The sequence below is a fragment of the Lampetra fluviatilis genome, chromosome 5 (genome assembly GCF_964198595.1).
Source record: "Lampetra fluviatilis chromosome 5, kcLamFluv1.1, whole genome shotgun sequence".
NCBI lineage: Eukaryota > Metazoa > Chordata > Hyperoartia > Petromyzontiformes > Petromyzontidae > Lampetra > Lampetra fluviatilis.
The window spans coordinates 18,658,224-18,681,625 of NC_136279.1; the positions used below are offsets into that span (position 1 = coordinate 18,658,224).

The 23,402-nt window shown below is 52.1% G+C and overlaps 1 protein-coding gene across 4 annotated transcripts; it reads left to right on the plus strand.

Annotated features, from left to right (window-relative positions):
• The first annotated feature begins 1,578 nt into the window (after positions 1–1,578).
• Positions 1,579–22,418, plus strand: LOC144932718 (monocarboxylate transporter 7-like). 4 transcript variants are annotated; one of them, XM_078857090.1, is made up of 7 exons: positions 1,579–2,404; positions 11,946–12,069; positions 15,187–15,422; positions 15,904–16,047; positions 18,384–18,512; positions 18,616–19,593; positions 20,518–22,418. In XM_078857090.1, the coding sequence occupies exons 3-7, from the start codon at positions 15,194–15,196 to the stop codon at positions 20,916–20,918; spliced, it is 1,881 nt and encodes a 626-aa protein (XP_078713216.1). In that variant the 5' UTR covers positions 1,579–2,404; positions 11,946–12,069; positions 15,187–15,193; the 3' UTR covers positions 20,919–22,418. The 4 variants fall into 4 exon arrangements, with proteins under 4 accessions (XP_078713216.1, XP_078713214.1, XP_078713215.1 ...); XM_078857088.1 differs by having other exon boundaries at positions 1,580–2,404; positions 15,050–15,422; XM_078857089.1 differs by having other exon boundaries at positions 1,580–2,404; positions 15,096–15,422.
• The last annotated feature ends 984 nt before the right edge of the window (positions 22,419–23,402 follow it).

Below are 23,402 nucleotides of genomic sequence, written 5' to 3' on the forward strand. Positions count from 1 at the left end.
ACTGAGGGCCATCACGTGACGTGTGGACAGGTCACGGGACAGGCTCGGGTCCCATGACTGGCGCACAAAGACAAAGGTTCCCCCCCGTGTAGCCTTCACAGACTGGTTGGGGCAAGTGCTGTCAACGAGTAGCAGCAGCACCGATGAAGGCCACCGGCACTGTGGCACACACGAGGGGGGTGGGTGGCCAACCACCACGCCCGGCCGCCTTTGTCTCCGGGTACTCATTTGAGGCTGAGTCGACCTAGCGGAGGCCCAGGACCGGTTCAGATAATCGTCACTCGTTGGTGACCGTGAGCGGGGAATCGAACCCGGTTCGTAGCGCGGCTGCAGCGCGCTAACCACTACACCCACCGCTCCCCATTGGCTGGCGTAGACCCCCACGGGGGACCATTTAGACAATGTTGTAACGCAGCCGAACTCGACAACATATTCACAAACACGCATCTTGCCCACATCCACGTTTACACCCATTGTACTATAACGTGTATTGAACAATCGCACGCACGCACAGATCCACAGCTCCCCTAGTAAATGCAATACATCAGGGTCGGTGAAACCCCCGGTGGACACAATCACCATCACCACCACCAGCATCACCATCACCACCAGCATCACTAGCATCATCACCAGCATCACCATCACCACCAGCATCACCATCACCACCAGCACCACCATCATCACCATCACCACCAGCACCACCATCATCACCAGCATCACCACCACCATCACCACCATCATCACCATCACCACCAGCACCACCATCATCACCATCACCACCAGCACCACCATCATCATCACCACCACCACCAGCATCACCATCACCACCACCATCACCACCACCATCACCACTACCAGCACCATCATCACCACCAGCATCACCATCACCACCAGCATCACCATCATCACCACCACCAGCACCACCATCATCACCATCATCACCACCAGCATCACCATCATCACCATCACCACCAGCACCACCACCATCACCATCATCATCACCACCACCAGCACCACGGATTATCACCACCACCATCACCACCACCACCAGTATTATCACCACCACCATCACCACCACCATCACCACCAGTATTATCACCACCAGCATCACCACCAGTATTACCACCAGCACCACCATCACCAGCGCCACCACCACCACCATCATCACCACCAGCATCACCACCAGCACGGATTATCACCACCACCACCACCAGCACCACCATCATCACCATCATCACCACCAGCACCACCATCACCAGCGCCACCACCATCATCACCACCACCACCAGCACGGATTATCACCACCACCACCACCAGCACCACCATCATCACCATCATCACCACCAGCACCACCACCACCAGCGCCACCACCATCATCACCACCACCACCAGCACGGATTATCACCACCACCACCAGCACGGATTATCACCACCACCACCACCAGCACCACCATCATCACCATCATCACCACCAGCACCACCACCACCAGCACCACCATCACCAGCGCCACCACCATCATCACCACCACCACCAGCACGGATTATCACCACCACCACCACCAGCACCACCATCATCACCATCATCACCACCAGCACCACCACCACCAGCACCACCATCACCAGCGCCACCACCATCATCACCACCACCACCAGCACGGATTATCACCACCATCTGCGGCGGGGCGAGTGTTACCATGGCGCTCACGCAAACCGGACCGATCCCGTTTGAGCCGGAGAGATTCACTCTCCCCTCTCTCTCCCCTCTCTCTCTCTCACGCCACTCTCCCCCCACCACCACCACCCTCTCTCTCTCACACTCACTCCTCCCCTTCTCTCTCTCTCTCGTGTTGTGTTGTCTTCCTGTCTCGATCTCTCTCTCTGTCTCTCTGTCTCCTTCGGCTGTCATCTCTCCTCATCGCTCTCTCTCTCTCTCTCACCTCCTCCCCCTCTTCTTTCTCTCTCTCAGCTCTCCCTCCGTACTAACAATTCATCCATGTACCCTTCCATTAGCGCTAACCCTATTCCTCAACGCTTATATTAACCATTATCCTCACCCTGAACCTAACCCTCCACCTTACCCCGAAACCAACTCTAACCGTTAACCCTGATCCTAACCCCTACCATTATTAACCTTATTCCTAAACGTACCTTTTACCCTCACCCCTAACCCTGAACTCAACCGTCACCTTAACCCCTTTTAACCCCAACTGCGACCCACGCCGCAAGAGACCACCTTGGGAGCCGGTTCAAAGTGCCACCGCTCTCTGTGTGTGTGTGTCTGTGTGTGTGTGAGTGTGCGTGTGTGTGGACTGTATATGGGGGCAGTCCTATAGAAACTATCGAGCCTAGACGAGCATCGGCACATGGAGGTGGAGGAGACGACACCCGGCTGCACGTGATACAGGTGCCCACACACACCACACCTGTCATGTACCTGTACATAGACACACCACACACACTCACCTGTACCTAGACACACCACACACACTCACCTGTACCTAGACAGCACACACACCTGTACCTAGACACACCTGTCATGTACCTGTACCTAGACACACCACACACACTCACCTGTACCTAGACACACCACACACACTCACCTGTACCTAGACACACCACACACACTCACCTGTACCTAGACACACCACAAACACTCACCTGTACCTAGACACACCACACACACTCACCTGTACCTAGACACACCACACACACTCACCTGTACCTAGACACACCACACACACTCACCTGTCACTAGACACACCACACACACCTGTACCTAGACACACCACACACACCTGTACCTAGACACACCACACAAACTCACCTGTACCTAGACACACCACACACACTCACCTGTCATGTACCTGTACCTAGACACACCTGTCATGTACCTGTACATATACACACCACACACACTCACCTGTATCTAGACACACCACACACCTGTCATGTACCTGTACCTAGACACACCACACACATTCACCTGTACCTAGACACACCACACACACTCGCCTGTACCTAGACACACCACACACACTCACCTGTACCTAGACACACCACACACACTCACCTGTACCTAGACACACCACACACACTCACCTGTACCTAGACACACCACACACACTCACCTGTACCTAGACACACCACACACACTCACCTGTACCTAGACACACCACACACACTCACCTGTACCTAGACACACCACACACACTCACCTGTGTCTAGACACACCACACACACTCACCTGTGTCTAGACACACCACACATACTCACCTGTACCTAGACACACCACACACACACACACCTGTACCTAGACACACCACACACACTCACCTGTACCTAGACACACCACACACACTCACCTGTACCTAGACACACCACACACACTCACCTGTACCTGTACCTAGACACATCACACACACTCACCTGTACCTAGACACACCACACACTCTCACCTGTATCTAGACACACCACACACCTGTCATGTACCTGTCTATAGACACACCACACACACTCACCTGTACCTAGACACACCACACACACTCACCTGTACCTAGACACACCACACACACTCACCTGTACCTAGACACACCACACACACTCACCTGTCTATAGACACACCACACACACTCACCTGTACCTAGACACACCACACACACTCACCTGTACCTAGACACACTACACATACTCACCTGTACCTAGACGCACCACACACACTCACCTGTACCTAGACACACCACACACACTCACCTGTACCTAGACACACCACACACACACACACATGTACCTAGAGACACCACACACACTCACCTGTACCTAGACACACCACACACACTCACCTGTACCTAGACACACCACACATACTCACCTGTACCTAGACACACCACACACTCACCTGTACCTAGACACACCACACACACTCACCTGTGTCTAGACACACCACACACACTCACCTGTACCTAGACACACCACACACACTCACCTGTACCTAGACACACCACACACACTCGCCTGTACCTGTACCTAGACACACCACACACACTCACCTGTACCTAGACACACCACACACACTCACCTGTACCTAGACACACCACACATACTCACCTGTACCTGAGTCTAGACACACCACACACTCACCTGTACCTAGACACACCACACACACCTGTACCTAGACACACCACACACACTCACCTGTACCTAGATACACCACACACACTCACCTGTACCTAGACACACCACACACACTCACCTGTGTCTAGACACACCACACACACTCACCTGTGTCTAGACACACCACACACACTCACCTGTACCTAGACACACCACACACACTCACCTGTACCTAGACACACCACACACTCCTGTACCTAGACACACCACACACACTCACCTGTACCTAGACACACCACACACACTCACCTGTACCTAGACACACCACACATACTCACCTGTACCTGAGTCTAGACACACCACACACTCACCTGTACCTAGACACACCACACACACCTGTACCTAGACACACCACACACACTCACCTGTACCTAGATACACCACACACACTCACCTGTACCTAGACACACCACACACACTCACCTGTGTCTAGACACACCACACACACTCACCTGTGTCTAGACACACCACACACACTCACCTGTACCTAGACACACCACACACACTCACCTGTACCTAGACACACCACACACACTCACCTGTACCTAGACACACCACACACACTCACCTGTACCTAGACACACCACACACACTCACCTGTGTCTAGACACACCACACACACTCACCTGTGTCTAGACACACCACACACACTCACCTGTATCTAGACACACCACACACACTCACCTGTCTATAGACACACCACACATACTCACCTGTACCTAGACACACCACACCCACACACACCTGTACCTAGACACACCACACACACTCACCTGTACCTAGACACACCACACACACTCACCTGTACCTAGACACACCACACACACTCACCTGTACCTGTACCTAGACACACCACACACACTCACCTGTACCTAGACACACTACACATACTCACCTGTACCTAGACGCACCACACACACTCACCTGTACCTAGACACACCACACACACTCACCTGTACCTAGACACACCACACACACACACGCATGTACCTAGACACACCACACATACGCACCTGTACCTAGACACACCACACACACTCACCTGTACCTAGACACACCACACATACTCACCTGTACCTAGACACACCACACACACTCACCTGTACCTAGACACACCACACACACTCACCTGTGTCTAGACACACCACACACACTCACCTGTACCTAGACACACCACACACACTCACCTGTGCCTAGACACACCACACACACTCACCTGTGCCTAGACACACCACGCACACTCACCTGTATCTAGACACACCACACACACTCACCTGTACCTAGACACACCACACATACTCACCTGTACCTAGACACACCACACACACTCACCTGTACCTGTACCTAGACACACCACACACACTCACCTGTACCTAGACACACCACACACACTCACCTGTACATAGACACACCACACACACTCACCTGTACCTAGACACACCACACATACTCACCTGTACCTAGACACACCACACACACTCACCTGTACCTAGACACACCACACACACTCACCTGTGTCTAGACACACCACACACACTCACCTGTGTCTAGACACACCACACACACTCACCTGTACCTAGACACACCACACACACTCACCTGTACCTAGACACACCACACACACTCACCTGTGTCTAGACACACCACACACACTCACCTGTGTCTAGACACACCACACACACTCACCTGTATCTAGACACACCACACACACTCACCTGTCTATAGACACACCACACATACTCACCTGTACCTAGACACACCACACCCACACACACCTGTACCTAGACACACCACACACACTCACCTGTACCTAGACACACCACACACACTCACCTGTACCTAGACACACCACACACACTCACCTGTACCTGTACCTAGACACACCACACACACTCACCTGTACCTAGACACACTACACATACTCACCTGTACCTAGACGCACCACACACACTCACCTGTACCTAGACACACCACACACACTCACCTGTACCTAGACACACCACACACACACACGCATGTACCTAGACACACCACACATACGCACCTGTACCTAGACACACCACACACACTCACCTGTACCTAGACACACCACACATACTCACCTGTACCTAGACACACCACACACACTCACCTGTACCTAGACACACCACACACACTCACCTGTGTCTAGACACACCACACACACTCACCTGTACCTAGACACACCACACACACTCACCTGTGCCTAGACACACCACACACACTCACCTGTGCCTAGACACACCACGCACACTCACCTGTATCTAGACACACCACACACACTCACCTGTACCTAGACACACCACACATACTCACCTGTACCTAGACACACCACACACACTCACCTGTACCTGTACCTAGACACACCACACACACTCACCTGTACCTAGACACACCACACACACTCACCTGTACATAGACACACCACACACACTCACCTGTACCTAGACACACCACACATACTCACCTGTACCTAGACACACCACACACTCCTGTACCTAGACACACCACACACACTCACCTGTACCTAGACACACCACACACACTCACCTGTACCTAGACACACCACACATACTCACCTGTACCTGAGTCTAGACACACCACACACTCACCTGTACCTAGACACAGCACACACACCTGTACCTAGACACACCACACACACCTGTACCTAGACACACCACACACACTCACCTGTACCTAGATACACCACACACACTCACCTGTACCTAGACACACCACACACACTCACCTGTGTCTAGACACACCACACACACTCACCTGTGTCTAGACACACCACACACACTCACCTGTACCTAGACACACCACACATACTCACCTGTACCTAGACACACCACACACACTCACCTGTACCTGTACCTAGACACACCACACACTCTCACCTGTACCTAGACACACCACACACACTCAACTGTACCTAGACACACCACACACACTCACCTGTACCTAGACACACCACACACTCACCTGTACCTAGACACAGCACACCCACCTGTACCTAGACACACCACACACACCTGTACCTAGACACACCACACACACTCACCTGTACCTAGACACACCACACACACTCACCTGTACCTAGACACACCACACACACTCACCTGTCTATAGACACACCACACATACTCACCTGTACCTAGACACACCTGTCATGTACCTGTACCTAGACACACCTGTCATGTACCTGTACATATACACACCACACACACTCACCTGTGTCTAGACACACCACACACACTCACCTGTACCTAGACACACCACACACACTCACCTGTACCTAGACACACCACACACACACCTGTACCTAGACACACCACACACACTCACCTGTACCTAAACACACCACACACACACACCTGTACCTAGACACACCACACACACTCGCCTGTACCTGTACCTAGACACCACACACACTCACCTGTACCTAGACACACCACACACACTCACCTGTACCTAGACACACCACACACACTCACCTGTACCTAGACACACCACACACACTCACCTGTACCTAGACACACACTCACCTGTACCTGAGTCTAGATACACCACACACTCAGCTGTACCTAGACAGCACACACACCTGTACCTAGAGTCTAGGTACAGGTGTGTGTGGTGTGTCTAGGTCCTAGACACACCACACACACCTGTACCTAGACACCATACACCCTCACCTGTACCTAGACACACCACACACACCTGTACCTAGACACACCACACACACTCACCTGTACCTAGACACACCACACACACTCACCTGTACCTAGACACACCACACACACTCACCTGTACCTAGACACACCACACACTCTCACCTGTACCTAGACACACCACACACACTCACCTGTACCTAGACACACCACACACACTCACTTGTACCTAGACACACCACACACACTCACCTGTACCTAGACACACCACACACTCTCACCTGTACCTAGACACACCACACACACTCACCTGTGTCTAGACACACCACACACTTACCTGTGCCTAGACACACCACATAAACTCACCTGTACCTAGACACACCACACACACTCACCTGTACCTAGACACACCACACACACTCACCTGTACCTAGACACACCACACACACTCACCTGTACCTAGACACACCACACACACTCACCTGTACCTAGACACACCACACACACTCACCTGTACCTAGACACACACTCACCTGTACCTGAGTCTAGATACACCACACACTCAGCTGTACCTAGACAGCACACACACCTGTACCTAGAGTCTAGGTACAGGTGTGTGTGGTGTGTCTAGGTCCTAGACACACCACACACACCTGTACCTAGACACCATACACCCTCACCTGTACCTAGACACACCACACACACCTGTACCTAGACACACCACACACACTCACCTGTACCTAGACACACCACACACACTCACCTGTACCTAGACACACCACACACACTCACCTGTACCTAGACACACCACACACTCTCACCTGTACCTAGACACACCACACACACTCACCTGTACCTAGGCACACCACACACACTCACTTGTACCTAGACACACCACACACACTCACCTGTACCTAGACACACCACACACTCTCACCTGTACCTAGACACACCACACACACTCACCTGTGTCTAGACACACCACACACTTACCTGTGCCTAGACACACCACATAAACTCACCTGTACCTAGACACACCACACACACTCACCTGTACCTAGACACACCACACACACTCACCTGTACCTAGACACACCACACACACACACTCACCTGTTCTATATCTCTGCCTTTAGACTAAACGAACACCTGTTTTTTATTATATTTATACGATCAAGAGCACACACCTGTTCTATAACTGTACAGTACACAGAGACCAAACACACAAACACTTGGGACGAATACATTAGACAGATGTTGTGTTCCCTGTATAAATACGTAGGATCCTAATCTACATCGCAGGTAGGTGCTCTGTGCAGGTGACATTGTACGGAGGCTGTTCCACACCTCTGTAGACGATATTCACACCTGAGTCCCTCATTAGCATAGCAAGCAGACGCACGACACTTTAAAGGTTAAGCGATACAGTGCAGCCACACACAAGGGATCCTAAATTAAGACCGGTGGTAAACATGAAACGGTGGGGCAACGTTGGCCTCGCGGTTCCAACGGTTGGGCCGCGTACGGCGCGAAGGAAATTCAACAACAACAACCGCCATTCACCACGAAGTGGCGGTGACGTCACCACGGCGCTTGTGCCAGGCTATGTGCACGTTGAGGCCACGTGAAGTGTCGAACGCCCGCTGGCAGGAGGGTCACGGGACGGACCCAGCAGGTGCCACGGGTTGCCTGACTGAGATGACTGGCTGATACACCGCCTGTGCCCCCTACTGTGCAAAATACACACACATCTGGAACTTTAACCTGGGCAGACAGGTGTTGTGCATTTGTCTAGATTTAAAGTCGTGGAGTCTGGCCACAAGGTGAGAGAGAGAGAGCTCTGTTTACGTTTTGAAGGAAGGCATCTGCCGCTGCTACACACCACGGCGTCTGTTTTCACAGGGGGCGGGGAAATGAGTGAAAATCCGTAGTGGGGGGGGGGTGGGGGGGTCCACGCAGGATGAATCACGTGGTCTACGGGAGGCTTGAGCCGATGTTTGATATGCGGTAGTCCCTCGATTAACGTTTGGAATCCGTTCCACGAAGATTGCTGTTAACCGAAATAACTGTCGATCGGATTTTAACTAATTGCACGTTGGAAGCATTCATCCGTTCCGAATCGGTCGGAAGTTGACCTTTTTTGACCCTAAACACATCGTATGCAACATTTAAACACTCGATATCAATAAATAAGCATGATAAGAAGACGTTAAATAAGGGGTCGTCCATAAATGACGTCACGCACCTGGAGGGGGGGGGGGGTCAGACATTTGTGACGATCTGTGACGAGGGGGGGGGGTTGAGAAATGTGACGTCACATAAAAGTGCGCAACTTTAAAGACATATAGACAACACGTTCTACTTACATTTTGATTTAAAGCTCTCGTGACTGCAGGGATTCATATTCTTGGTTCTTTCGGTAAAGTCACGTAGAAGGGAAATAATAAAATAATATTGTTGTTTTATATTAGTATTATTTTATATAAATATTATTTTATTATTTCCCTTCTACGTGACTTTACCGAAAGAACCAAGAATACGTTCTACTTAATTAAGTATACTTTTTAACAAATGTTTTCTCCTACAACATCAGAGTGCAGCGGCACATTAAATACGCACTACAATGACAATAGTTTAAAGCGATTTGAAGCATGTTTTATTTTGGGGGTGGGGGGGGGGCAGAGCTTTGTGACGTCATATTTGAGGGGGGGGGGTCTTACTTTTTGTGACGCCGTGTGACGACGGGGGGGGGGGTTAAAAATCGTTCAAAATCGCGTGGTAGCTGCCTCCCCTGGTGCTATTTCATTGCAGTTTCATGACAAGACCAGCGAGCCTAAGTATCTTCATACACATCGTGAAATAATTTCGATTTAAAGCTTTCGTGACTGCAGAGATTCATCTTCTTGGTTCTTTCGGTAAAGTCACGTAGAATGGAAATAATAAAATAATAAACATAAAACATAATCAAAATAATTCTCACGACGTTTCGGCCACAACGCAAGCAGCCATCCTCAGGTGAAGAACAGGTCTGTCGAGAAGACAGACCTGTTCCATTCTACGTGACTTTACCGAAAGAACCAAGAAGGTGAATCGTGAAATAAGTTACCTGGCGTGTGGAAGGCGAGGACATGAAATGAAGGGGTCTACAAACATTACATTGGTGACATACTGAGATAGTAACAGGCACGCGCTTATTGCCCACGCTCCATCCAGTTACTGAGGGGTTGCGCAATCAGAGGGGAGGCTGAGCTCGTCGCTGCCTCACCTCTCGTCTCTTCCTGTATTTAAAGCGGAGCTCCACAAATTTGGCGATTTTGACGATAAAAATGATTGGAATCGTACAGAAATGACATTTATAACACACATCAGTGGAAAAATCTTAATATTTATTTAATTAGATTATTCTTTTTTTTTACTTTTCGTAACAGCTATTTTCATTGGAGTATCACAGGTGAGGCTCTGCCTCCCCTGCCTCCCCTAACCGCACATCCCTGCAGGAGATACATCCGCATTGCCTGTGTATAGTATGTGTGTGCAGTGTTGTGTATAGGGTATGACTACTACAGACTTTGTGACCAGTTTATATGTTTACTTTAGTGTTTATGACAGTGGCTGTCTTTTTAATGGACTGGGCCCCGCCATTGAAATGTGTAATTTCCGGCTCATGGCCACCAATGGAAATGAGTGCTGTCAGCTCATTCGAGCAGAGAAACACCGACTTCCTCATCTCGAGCGGTGGGCCCGGGCCAGTGGTGAGCATTCCACATTCATATGACGGGGTGCCGGTCCGTCCACGGCAACAACAAAACATATTGACCCCGACGATGTAAAGTGAAACCGGCTAGAAACGTCAAGCACGCTTCCTTTGTCCACCAACGGCACAACAGCCTGGATACAAGGAGTGTTTACGTGGACGCAAATAACAAAGTCTGCGAAACTCTGCTTCGGTCATCCACACAGTGTCACCGCGTGACCCACACGGAACGGCAGTGGGGGCGGGATGACCCAGGGTGGTCTCGTAATGGCCGTGACGACGGCGGAACAGCTGAGGTTGTGGATTGGAATAATAATTATTTATATTTTCAGCGAGTAACGTGACGCCACACAGTGTCCGCTTGCTGTCGGAAGGGGAAGAGGGAGGAGAGAGAAGACAACTCAGAGGCGAGGGGAGGAACCCACAGACAAGCAGGGAAGGCAGCAACGCCACACGGTGAGCACACCCCCCACCCACCCCACAAGCTCTGCGGTCCTCTATATATTAAGATGCTATCAGGCAATTAATGAGCGTTTACATTTAGGATGATACCGGAGCACCCAGAGAAACCTCGCGCGTATGAGTGTTTCAGTTGCGGGTGATCTACCAACCCTTGCTTCTGCATCCATAGTGCTGTACCACCGCCACCACCGCCGCCACCGCCACCACCGCCACCCGGCGAAATGCTGCGTGGCATTTCGCTGACCTCGGCACATTTACCACCGCGGGCTGTAGCGCAGTAGCACAGGATCTTGCACCCGTGATCTGGCCTGTTTTTTTTTTTCGGTGGTATTGACAATGTCACGAGGCAATGAATTCCAGAGCAATGCAGGAAGCTTCCGTGTTGGGCGAACGGCCCCCACAATTGGTGGACATCACGCAACCGCTTCTGAGAAGTGACCCACCTTGCCCCAAACCTTTCTACTCAACCTGGCGCAGCGAGTGACCTCCGTCACACGACAGCCCTGCCCGATACGAAGCGGTCTTCCCACTGGGATATTTGCACAGGGTTGGTGTACGGTGATTTTTTCTGCAATATTTTGCTGTCTTTTCTTGGATTTTCTGTTTGCACATAGTTACTTTAAGATGTTTTCGTTTTTCGTTTGTTACGGTTGCACCCGATTCAAGAGCCGAATGGCTCACAGGGCTACACCTAATGAATGAAGTTTTAACTTTTAACTTTTACATTCTCAAGCGCTGGAATTGAGCACAAAAGATTAGCCAGGTGCAGAAGCAGATTTAATGCGATGGGGAGTTTTGTGCAGTCTTTGGTGGCCGGGGTTGAGACATCAACTCACAACACTTGAGAGAACCCAGTTTTAATTGGAGGTAACCGAGACCTGGATTTGAACCCAGGTAGCTCAAGCAATGCCGGTTCGGCCATCTGATCTTCAGAGCCATTTCGCCACCCTGGGTTTTCCAGTTCCATCGATTTATCATGAGTTTTTTTGGCATTCTTAGACTAAGAATATATTGTAATCAATAAATGCACTGTGACACCTGTATTGCCACAGATCCTGCAAGTGTAGTGTAGTTATTGTCTCAGTCTTTTGTTACCCAATGACTGCTTAGAAACCCATGAAAAACCCATCCCAGCTTTTGAAATAAAATAAAAACAATTAAGTCTGCCTAATAACATAGTACATTTTTCTTCTTGGTTCTTTCGGTAAAGTCACGTAGAAGGGAAATAATAAAATAATAAAAGTAAAACATAATAATTGTATTATGTTTTATTTTTATTATTTTATTATTTAAAAGTAAAACATAATAATTGTATTATGTTTTATTTTTATTATTTTATTATTTCCCTTCTACGTGACTTTACCGAAAGAACGAAGAAGATGAATCCCTGCAGTCACGAAGCTTTAAATGGAAAAATAGTACATTTTACGCCGTACATGTTTATATTCATTGCAATGAATAACTTCTTCAGCAGCCGGATAACGATTGGAACTTCGTTTTGAGCAGACATCAAATCAAGTGTTTGGCAATGCAACATTTAGACCTTAAATCATACAGTACTGTAAACTGCAAAGAGCCGCAAATACTAAAACCCTCACATTTTTTTAAAAACATTTTTTATGTATATATATCAAACATTTTTTACACATGCCAGAAAAGTTATCCATGTTTTGGGGGAACAAGTAACGTGTAGTTTTCCTCACATCCCACGACAGATGTAATCGTTTACAAAAAAAAGCACGTTCCGTAGCATAGCCTCTGGCGGATGACATTGCAAATTTTTTTTCGAGGTCCATGTCCATGCCGCTCATCCATACAATACTGGGTGGGGGTAGCGACCGGGTTCGCAGGGGGAAGGGATTCATTTGTTTGCAACTGCCTTTCGTGTTTAGTTTGATGTCTTCCCTCACTACGTACAGTGCGACAAAACCTCTTCTTGGTTCTTTCGGTAAAGTCACGTAGAAGGGAAATAATAAAATAAAACATAATAAAATACAATTCTCACGATGTTTCGGCCACAACGCAAGCAGCCGTCCTCAGGTGAAGAACAGGTCTGTTCGTCTGGCTTGGTGTTCATTGGCGTTTCATTCAGACGCTGTCTTTCCGACAGACCTGTTCTTCACCTGAGGACGGCTGCTTGCGTTGTGGCCGAAACGTCGTGAGAATTGTATTTTGTTATGTTTTATTTTTTTTATTGTATTACTTCCCTTCTACGTGACTTTACCGAAAGAACCAAGAAGATGAATCCCTGCAGTCACGAAAGATTCAAATCGAAATTTAAACAGGCATTGTCAGGGTTAACATCTCACCACCTCAACGGTATATCTCTATGCGTGTGAATATATCTCTACGCGTGTCTGTGTAGACATCTCTATGAGTGTGTGTGTGTACAGCGTGGTCCAAATGTCTTGTGACTCCCCCCCTGCCATTTAATTCTCTAAAACTCAATTTATTTTTTTATTAAAGTAAGGTTTATTTAAACAAATAATTTACAATGCAATGGGGCAAACATTGTTAGGGGTCAATAAATTAGAGGTCACAAGACATCCAGAACACCCTGTACACAATCCTACGAGTGACTCAATACAGTTTAACCCGTATTAGGCTTTTGCGACCAATATTATTCATAAGAGGGTTTTTTGGGTTAGATCGCGTAAATATAAAATGTGTCGTTAAGCCCACTACCACCCGACACAGCCGATTATTAAGGTTTGTTTCGTTACTAGTTCAGCACGCCGGTATAAATGCTGTGGGTTTATTCTCCAACACACCGTTGTGCTGAACTAGTCACGAATTGCCTCGTTTTGTTCAGCGTGACAAACCTCCTTACTAATTGGCTGTGTTGGGTGGTGGCAGTATTAACGACACATTTACGTGATCATACCACAGATAAAAAAAACACCTCTTACGGATGACTCCATACAAACACGCAGCGAGCCTTGCGTTGCTTCCTTTGCTTGGGTATCCTCCGCAGAGTCCATCCTATTCGGTTTACCCGACACGGATTGTTGACGCCGTAGTGGTGGCGGTGCTGCTGGCGGTGCCTGGTCGCGGTGAAGACGGAGACGGTGGCGGCGACGACGGTGACGACGACGACGGTGGCGTCTGTAGGCGGGCCATGGCGAGCTGGTGGGGGCGGCTGTGCGCGCCGCGCGTGTACCCCGTCGTCCCCGACGGCGGCTGGGGCTGGGTGGTGGTGGGCGCCCTCTTCTCCATCAGCGCCGTCACCATCGGCTCGTTCAAGGCGTACGGCGTGTTCGTGCCGGAGCTCATGGCGCACTTCGACACGCACGCGCGCGGGGTCTCCTGGATCTTCTCCATCTGCATGTTCGTTGTCGCCTTCTGCGGTGAGACGTCGTCGCCCGCCCGCGTTACCCCACTCCGCGCCCCCCCCCGCACCACCCCCCCCCCGCACCACCCCCCCCCCGCACCGCCCCCCCCCCCGCGCCCCCCCCCCCCGCACCACCCCCCCCCGCACCCCTCCCCCGCACCACCCCACCCCGCGCCCCCCCCCCGCACCACCCCCCCCCCCGCACCACCCCCCCCCCGCACCACCCCCCCCGCACCATCCCCCCCACACCACCCCCCTCCGCACCACCCCCCCCCGCGCCCCCCCCCGCACCACCCCCCCCCCCCCGCACCACCCCCCCCCCTGCACCACCCCCCCCCCCGCACCACCCCCCCACCACCAACTTTGGGACAACGTTGGGCCAACGGTTCCAATCACATTGATCCCACCACGTACCAACATTGATCCAACCGCATGCCAACGTTGCTCCAACCACACGCTAACGTGCCGTCGCCCCCCTCCGCGTGCCTCCCTCCCAGCCCCCGTCACCACGGTGCTGGGCAACCGCTTCTCGCCGCGCGCGGTGGTGATGGTCGGCGGCGTCATCACCAGCGTGGGCACCATGAGCACGGCGCTGTCGCACACCCTGACGCACGCCTACCTCACCCTGGGGCTCGTCACCGGTGGGCACAACTCGGCCAAACCAACACCCGCCGTTCACCGCTAAGTGATGGTAACGAGGGCTCACTGCTGGCAGGTCACGGAACAGACCCAGCAGGTGCCATGGGTTGGCTGACTGAGATGACTGTCGGATGCTACCAGCTGTACCCCCCCCTACTGTGCCAGCTTGCTGCATTTTAGCCGTCCGCCGCTCCGCTCGTTGTCGTGAGCGTCACTCCTCTGCCCTCCATTGTTGTTGTAGGGCGACTGCCTCCAACTATTCAGTAACGTCCTTCATGAGCCTCACACACAACTCACACACGTACACACACAAACAGACAAAGATCTCCCGTGTAGCCTACAACAGGCGGTTGGGGGCAATTGCTGTTTGCGAGTAGCACCAATGAAAGCCGCCACGGCGCACAAAGGGGGCGGGTGGCCAACAGACCAGGTAGCTTCCACACAGCGTTACGCAGCCAATGAAAAGATAATGCCGCTCGACTGATTCGGAGTGAGACCTCTGCTATCAAACCGGAGCCGGTCATGAGCATACTGCCCAGGTATGGGAAACTCTCCACTCTCTCCACAACAGCCCCATCACCAATTGGGAGTTGTGGGGGTGGATTGTCCGATGGTACAAAATACCCAGGCAGGTGCTCAGTTTTGGTGGGGCTGATGGTAAGGCCCTACCTCTTAGTGGCAAGCTCCAGGTTCAGCAGCAGCACCTCCAACTCCTCCTCTGAGTGAACAGCAAATACCAGATCATCGGCATACATAACGTGGTTGGCCAATAGGGAGCCATCCCTTGACCGCACCCGGGCATCGATCAGCCTCCCATTGTAAATGTATCAGATGGAAATTCCTCCGGTACAGCCATCGAAGGCTTTACGAACTACGTGGTCGAAAAAGATGTTAAATAATGTGGGAGCCAGAGGACATCCCTGTCGCACCCCAAGGTATACAGAGAATGGCTCCGACTCCTGGCCACGTAGTTTTACCCGGGCCCGCTCACCATCATGTCGGTCCTTAATGATCGTGAGCAGAGGGTCAGGGACTCCGAAAGCAAGAATAACCCAGAGCCCAGGCCTATTGATGGTATCATAGGCTTTGACCAGGTCAATAAAGCAGAGATGTAGGTTTTGTTGGAATTCCCTACACTTCTGCTGTAACAGACGGACATAAAATATGGCATCTGTGCAAGACCGCCCTTTCCTGAAACCGCATTGGGGCTCCGCAAGCCTCTCCTCAGCGTGCCTGGCAAGGCAATGTTGAATAATCCTTGCCAGGACGTTTCCCGGCACACTGAGGAGTGAGATGCCCCTGTAGTCGTTACAGTCTGTGCGGTCCCCCTTCTTAAAGTGGTGGTCCCCCAGGGCATCCTTCCAATCGTGCGGAACCCGGCCAGTGGTCCAGACTGTTGTTATGATGTTATGTAGGTCAGTCTGTGCACAAACGCCACCCTCCCTCAGCATTTCGCTTGGGAGATCATCTCTGCCCGGTGCCTTTCCTGGTCTCAGACTCCGGATCGCCCTCTGTACTTCCTCAACAAATGGTACCTCAGCCAGCCACTCACAGGGGGTGACTTCTTCCAATATTTGAGACACCGCAGCCTCAGCAGGGTCATCCCCACTTTGTCCTACAATGTTTTCCAGACTGAGGGATTTCCCCTCCCCCAGGACCTCACAGAAATGCTCAGCAAATCTGCAAACCTGTTCCTGGGGGTTGGAGATTGGATCACCGTTCTTTCCCCTAATGATGGTAATAGGTGTGGCGCTGCAGGTTACTTTTTTGTTGGAGTTAAAGAGCGATTTAAGGTGGAGGGGTTACCAGGCCCTCGCACCCATCCAAAGCCCCCATTTGGCCGCTGTGGTGGCTACAAACGCCATGAGGCTAAAGGTCAATCTACATTGGCCCTGCCCCCCACGGCACTGCCCACCGCAGCGTTGCTGTCCAGCAGCAACGAGAAGGTAGGGGGTTGTTTTTGTACACTCATACACACAAAGACAAAGATCCCCCGTATAGCCTACAGACTGTAGGGGCAAGTGCTGTTTGCGAGCACCTATGAAGGCCGGAACGGTACACGAGGGGGTGGGTGGCCAGCACCACACCCGACCGCCTTTGTCTCCCCAGTGCCGATGTTTACACACCGCCCCAGGTACTCATTTAAGGCTGAGTCGACCTAGGGGAAGCCCAGGACCGGTTCAAATAATCGTCACTGGTGTTAGCCGTGAGCGGGAATCGAACCCGGGTCGACAGGTTCATAGCGCGGCGTAGCGCTAACCGCTACCCCACCGCTCCCCGAGTCTATTCCACAGGGCGAAGCTCTCGTTGACCTCCCTTGTGTGTCGTCGGCTCGTAGGCCTGGGCATCTCGCTGAGCACGCTGCCCTGCTACTCGGCGCTCTCCTGCTACTTTGAGCGGCGCCGAACCCTCGCCATCGCGCTCGCCACAACCGGCGAGTGCCTGGGCACCTTCGCGTTCGCGCCTGGTGAGATGGGGCCCAGGGGGAGCTTGGGGGGGGGGGAGGCGCCATGCAGTTTGCCAGATGACGATAGTTGGTTAACCGCCGGTTTGCCGCCTCCACGGCGCAGGCTTCCAGCGTCTCAACGAGGCCGTGGGCTGGCGCCATTCCTTCCTGGTCATCGGCGCTGGACAGGCGATCATCGTGGCTTGTGGAGTGCTGCTCCGGCCGCTGGAGCTGCGAGCGCCGTCACCTGCCGACCGGCCGGGCCGGCGCCAGCTCTGCACCGACGACGGTGCTGCCGTCACCGCCGCCGCCACAATCGTCATCATGCGGGAGAACGAGCAGACGCGGACGACGGTTCACTCCGACGACTCGGGCGTCTGCGTGCAGCCGCCGCCACCAGCGACGGCGGCGTCGCTGTTCTTCCCGGCGACGGCACAACCGCTTGTTGCCGACGACTTCTGTGCCGGCGGAGACGAGGAGGAAGAGGAATTCGACGAGGGCGGTTGCTCCAAAGCGGCGTCGATATGGAGCGACGACGAAGCTGGCGCCGCCGACGACGACGGAAGAGAAGAGCCGGCACCCGCGGCAATGACCTTACTCGACCTCTCGGTGCTGCGAGAGCCCGGCTTCGCCTGCTACGCGCTCTTCGGCGCCTTCATCTCCTTCGGATTCTTCCCGCCGGGGCTCTTCCTGGTGCCGCTGGCGCTGGACGCCGGCGTGCCCGCTACCGAGGCCACTTACCTCCTGTCGGCGATGGCCGGCGCCGAGCTGGTGGGCCGCTCGGCCGCCGGGTGGCTCTTCTCGCGCCCGCTGGCGCTGCCGCGCGTCTACCTCGAGCTGGTCTGCGTGTGCGCCGTCGCCGTCGCGCTTTTCGCCTTCCCTGTGGCGGCCGCCGGCAGCGGCGGCGGCGGCTGGGGGCGGCCGATGGCGGCGCTGGCGTCGTGCAGCGCCGCCTTCGGCCTGGCGTTCGGCGCCGTCGCCGGCACGCACGTGTCCGTGCTGGCCGAGCCCGAGGTGGTGGGGCCCGGACGCTTCTCCTCGGGACTCGGGGTCTACGTGTTCGTGCAGAGCTTCTCCGGGCTGCTGGGGCCGCCCCTCGCCGGTAGGGCCGGGGCTACGCCGACGGTTGTCGGAGACGGGCAGAACGCGGCGGGGTGCTGGGGGTTAGCGGCGCGGTTGTGGTTTGCGAGAAGGGTCGTGCCCGTCATGGCTGCTTGCCTAGTTATGGTTAGTGGGAGTACGAATAATTAAGTTGTATTTTAACGTTTCTAAAGTTTTTTTTTTTATCAGTGTATGTTACCTGCTATGGTGGCATAGGATTAATCAACATGAACATCGACAGTGTAGATGTAACACAAGCTAAAGAGTGTGCAAAGAAGCGTGGAGAATGCTTGGAATTACACTGACAGCCAGAACAAATGCAAGTTCAAACGTTGTATTGACTTAACCCTTCCCCATTCCGATGACGTACGTTTACGTCATCGGAACAGAATTGGAATAAAAAATAAAATAACTTTATCAGTACGTCTTCAGGCTGGAAGACTTCAGGTCGGTAGACGTACCGAGGCTCCCACAATGCCATGCGGGGGGCTCATGTGGCAGTTTGTCGCCAGCTATCGTGGAGTGCGGCGGTTGTGTCGCGACGGTTCTCTGCGGCGAGTACAATGTCTCTAAACAAAACTAAACGCTGAGCCGCTCGTGCGTTCCGAGAGTTAGCGGTGAACAGGACACCCCACCCTGCAACTTACAGACGTCTCGGAGTGGGAAAGGGTTAAGAAGAGCAAAGTAGGCTCGGGGCAGGACACGTCGCTGGCAGAGACGTCGGTGGCCGGTGGTCAAGACTAACGTCGGAGTGGCAACCAATTGAAGGAACACACCCCGAGGGAAAGCCACCTCGGAGATGAAGCGATCAAACCGAGCGCGGTGTGCATCGCAGCATCTCGAGATGCCAACGTTCATCTAGCAGTGGATTGATTATGGCTGACTATGATCCCTCCCTCGCCCCCCCCCCCCACCGTGTGCTCAGGCTGGTTGGTCGACCTGGCGGACGAAGACTACCTCATGGCGTTCTACACCTCCGGCGTTGCCGTGGCCCTTGCCGCCATTTGCATCGCGCTCGTGCGGCCATGCGCTCTCGAGTTTGGCGGCAGACTTAATTACGATCAGCGGCAGCGGCGACGGCACCGGCGTCGCTGCGGCGGCAGCTGCTGCTACCGACGTAACCACAAGCAGCAAGACAACGGAAGTAGCAGCAGCAGCAGCCGCACGGGCGTTAACGCCAACCCCGGCGTCCTGGCGTTTGCGATGCCGTTCGCTGACGTCGCCGCCACCACCGAGCTGCTGGAATGCCGGAGCGGAGCGGTCGTGCTTCGTGCCGACAGCGCCGAGTTCCTCGAGACGGACCTGCAAGACGACGCTCGCAAGTGAAGCCGCCCCCCCTTGCCGCGCGTGCGGCTGGTGGCACCCGAGAACCAAAAAAACAAACGGTTTTTTTTTGGTGGTCTTGTAGCTGGCACACAGGACTCGTGTCCCAGGCTGAAGATCGCATAATTAAAAAAAACAACAGAGGCTTCGCCTTTTGGGACGCATCTTCTTCCTTTAACCGACACACGGGGCCAGCGTCTCCATGAATCAGAGGGTTTGTCGTCATCCCTGGGTGCCGTCAGTTACCGTCGGCCGCTCACTGCCCTCCCAACACCTCGTCTCTTAACGACCCGCAAAGTCGTGATAACAAAACCGGCTCCAGTGGCGCTGGGCAGGAATTTAAGATGGCTTCAGTCATGGTTGGAGGAAGTGGTGCTTGTTCAGCTGGGTTGACAGCTATTCTTTTTTTATTTCAGGAATGATTTAAGTTTTGTTTACAATTCATAAACGTTATGGAATCTGACCCAAATGTTTACAGCTCCATTGATTTTACCGAACATAAGTGAATCACCTCGCCGACCCTGCCACCCCCCCCCCGTCCCCCCACCAACGCACACCCCCAAAATTTGTCGCTGGACTGAACGCACGCGGGTGAATTGGCGGTATCAGCGTTTTCAGTGGCCCGGATCCACGTACAAAATCAACAGGATTGTCCGGGTCATGAAGCAAGCACAGCCATAGCAGCGTCTGCACAATGACGGGTGGGGGGGGGGGCTCAAGTCCCACTTTTAAAGAACAATAACTTTGGTCGAAAAATGAAGTGTGCACCTCCTGAATTTTTTTAGCCAATTTTTTTGTTGCTCCTCCAAGCCGTGCCTTTGTCCTCCTTCGAAAAGAATCTTCAAGTTGAATTTCGCCGTTTCTGGGAGCCATTCGAGGCCGCTCGTCGGTGAACGGCGACTTGCACCTCCCAAGAAGTGCACTTACACGTTCCATCGTTTGTCAATATGTAAGTTTAATTGATTTTTTTTTTAATACGCGCCTTGCTGGTCCGCACTTAGAGCCGCGAGTTTTTTTGTCGCGACGTCCGAACGCACTTCCACGAGAGTCAGGGTCCTCGCGAGACTCGAGTTTTCATTTCCGTAACGACGACGACGGCTTCAGGCACTTGAATTTTTAATCGAGTAATGTATTGCGAAGTCGTAGAGGCACTTTTGTTCGCCTTGTCATGAATCCGCGTTCCGTCTCTCAGCGCGGTAGTTGAAATGAGTTTTTAAACTTTGTTTCGAACGCATGTCACACCGACCCGTTCCATCTTCTTATTTCTAACGAGGATCGACTTTGCGTGCAACTCGCGTGTAAATCGTCGGCGTGCATCGCACACTTATTTAATGTTCAAACGTGAAACGGCACACTGGAGGCATTTGCGTTGAAATAAAGGACGATGAAACGCAAACGTGGAGAAGCAAGCGATCTTCATTTATCATTCGTGACGACAATAACTTCGCTCTGATGTCCGATTAAATCCCACCCGTGACGTATGCTCGTTTGGCTGAATGTGTCTTGTGGCAACTTTCAAATATTTAAATTCGACAACCTCGCACTCGGATGCATGAGATCGAAAACCCACCAGGGAGAGCTGAACAGATTTGAATTTCAGTTGTTTATGTTTATTTTTATTTATTGCTGTGCAGTATAAAATAAGCAACACTTTAAAGTTAGGACACAAAATATCTGATGCCAGAAAGCAGTGCTGAGTGTAACTCTGAATCCTGTGTTTTTCATGGTTCCAGGAACCGATGTCAGTTCAATTGAGAAAAATCTGTACAAATCAAAGTAACAATCATGCCAAGTTTTGAGATCAGTGAAGGAGATTGTTGTTTTTCTCTCTATCTGGAACAGTTTTTCTGGTTCAGATAACTCCTTGAGTATGTATGTTGAACTTCTTTCGCACCGTACGTAGCGAACTGCTAATCGGAGGTTACGGGGTCTTCATCTTGGTCTTCGTCATCATATTTGTCTACGTCATCATATTTGTCTACATCATCATATTTGTCTATCCAATTATAGTTGCAAGTCAAGTCGTCTCAACGATCATACGAGCAATGGAGGCCACACTTATCTCCCTTGCCGACTTGGAGCCAGTGGCGAAAAAAATCCACATTTCTATGACGGGGGCCAGTTTCACTTAACTTCCTTCATTGGGACGCTGTCTTTCCGACAGCTCTGTTTTTTCACCTGAGGACGGCTGCTTGTGTTGTGGCCAAAACGTCGTGAGAATCTTTTTATGTTTTATTTTTATTATTTTATTATTTCCCTTCCTACAAGAGTTGGCGCTCATTTCCCTGACCCCTGATGGACTGGGCTCCTGGTTGACCTCTGACCTGGATTCGAGCTCACAACCCTCGTGATTCGAACGTCCTAACTACAGCTGCGTTAGTGACCCAGAAAATACATTCACATCCAGGATACCTCCCGCCATGTCCGCGATTAGTATTCACGCACCATTGCGCAGTCATCACAGCGAAACACTCCGCTACTACTGAA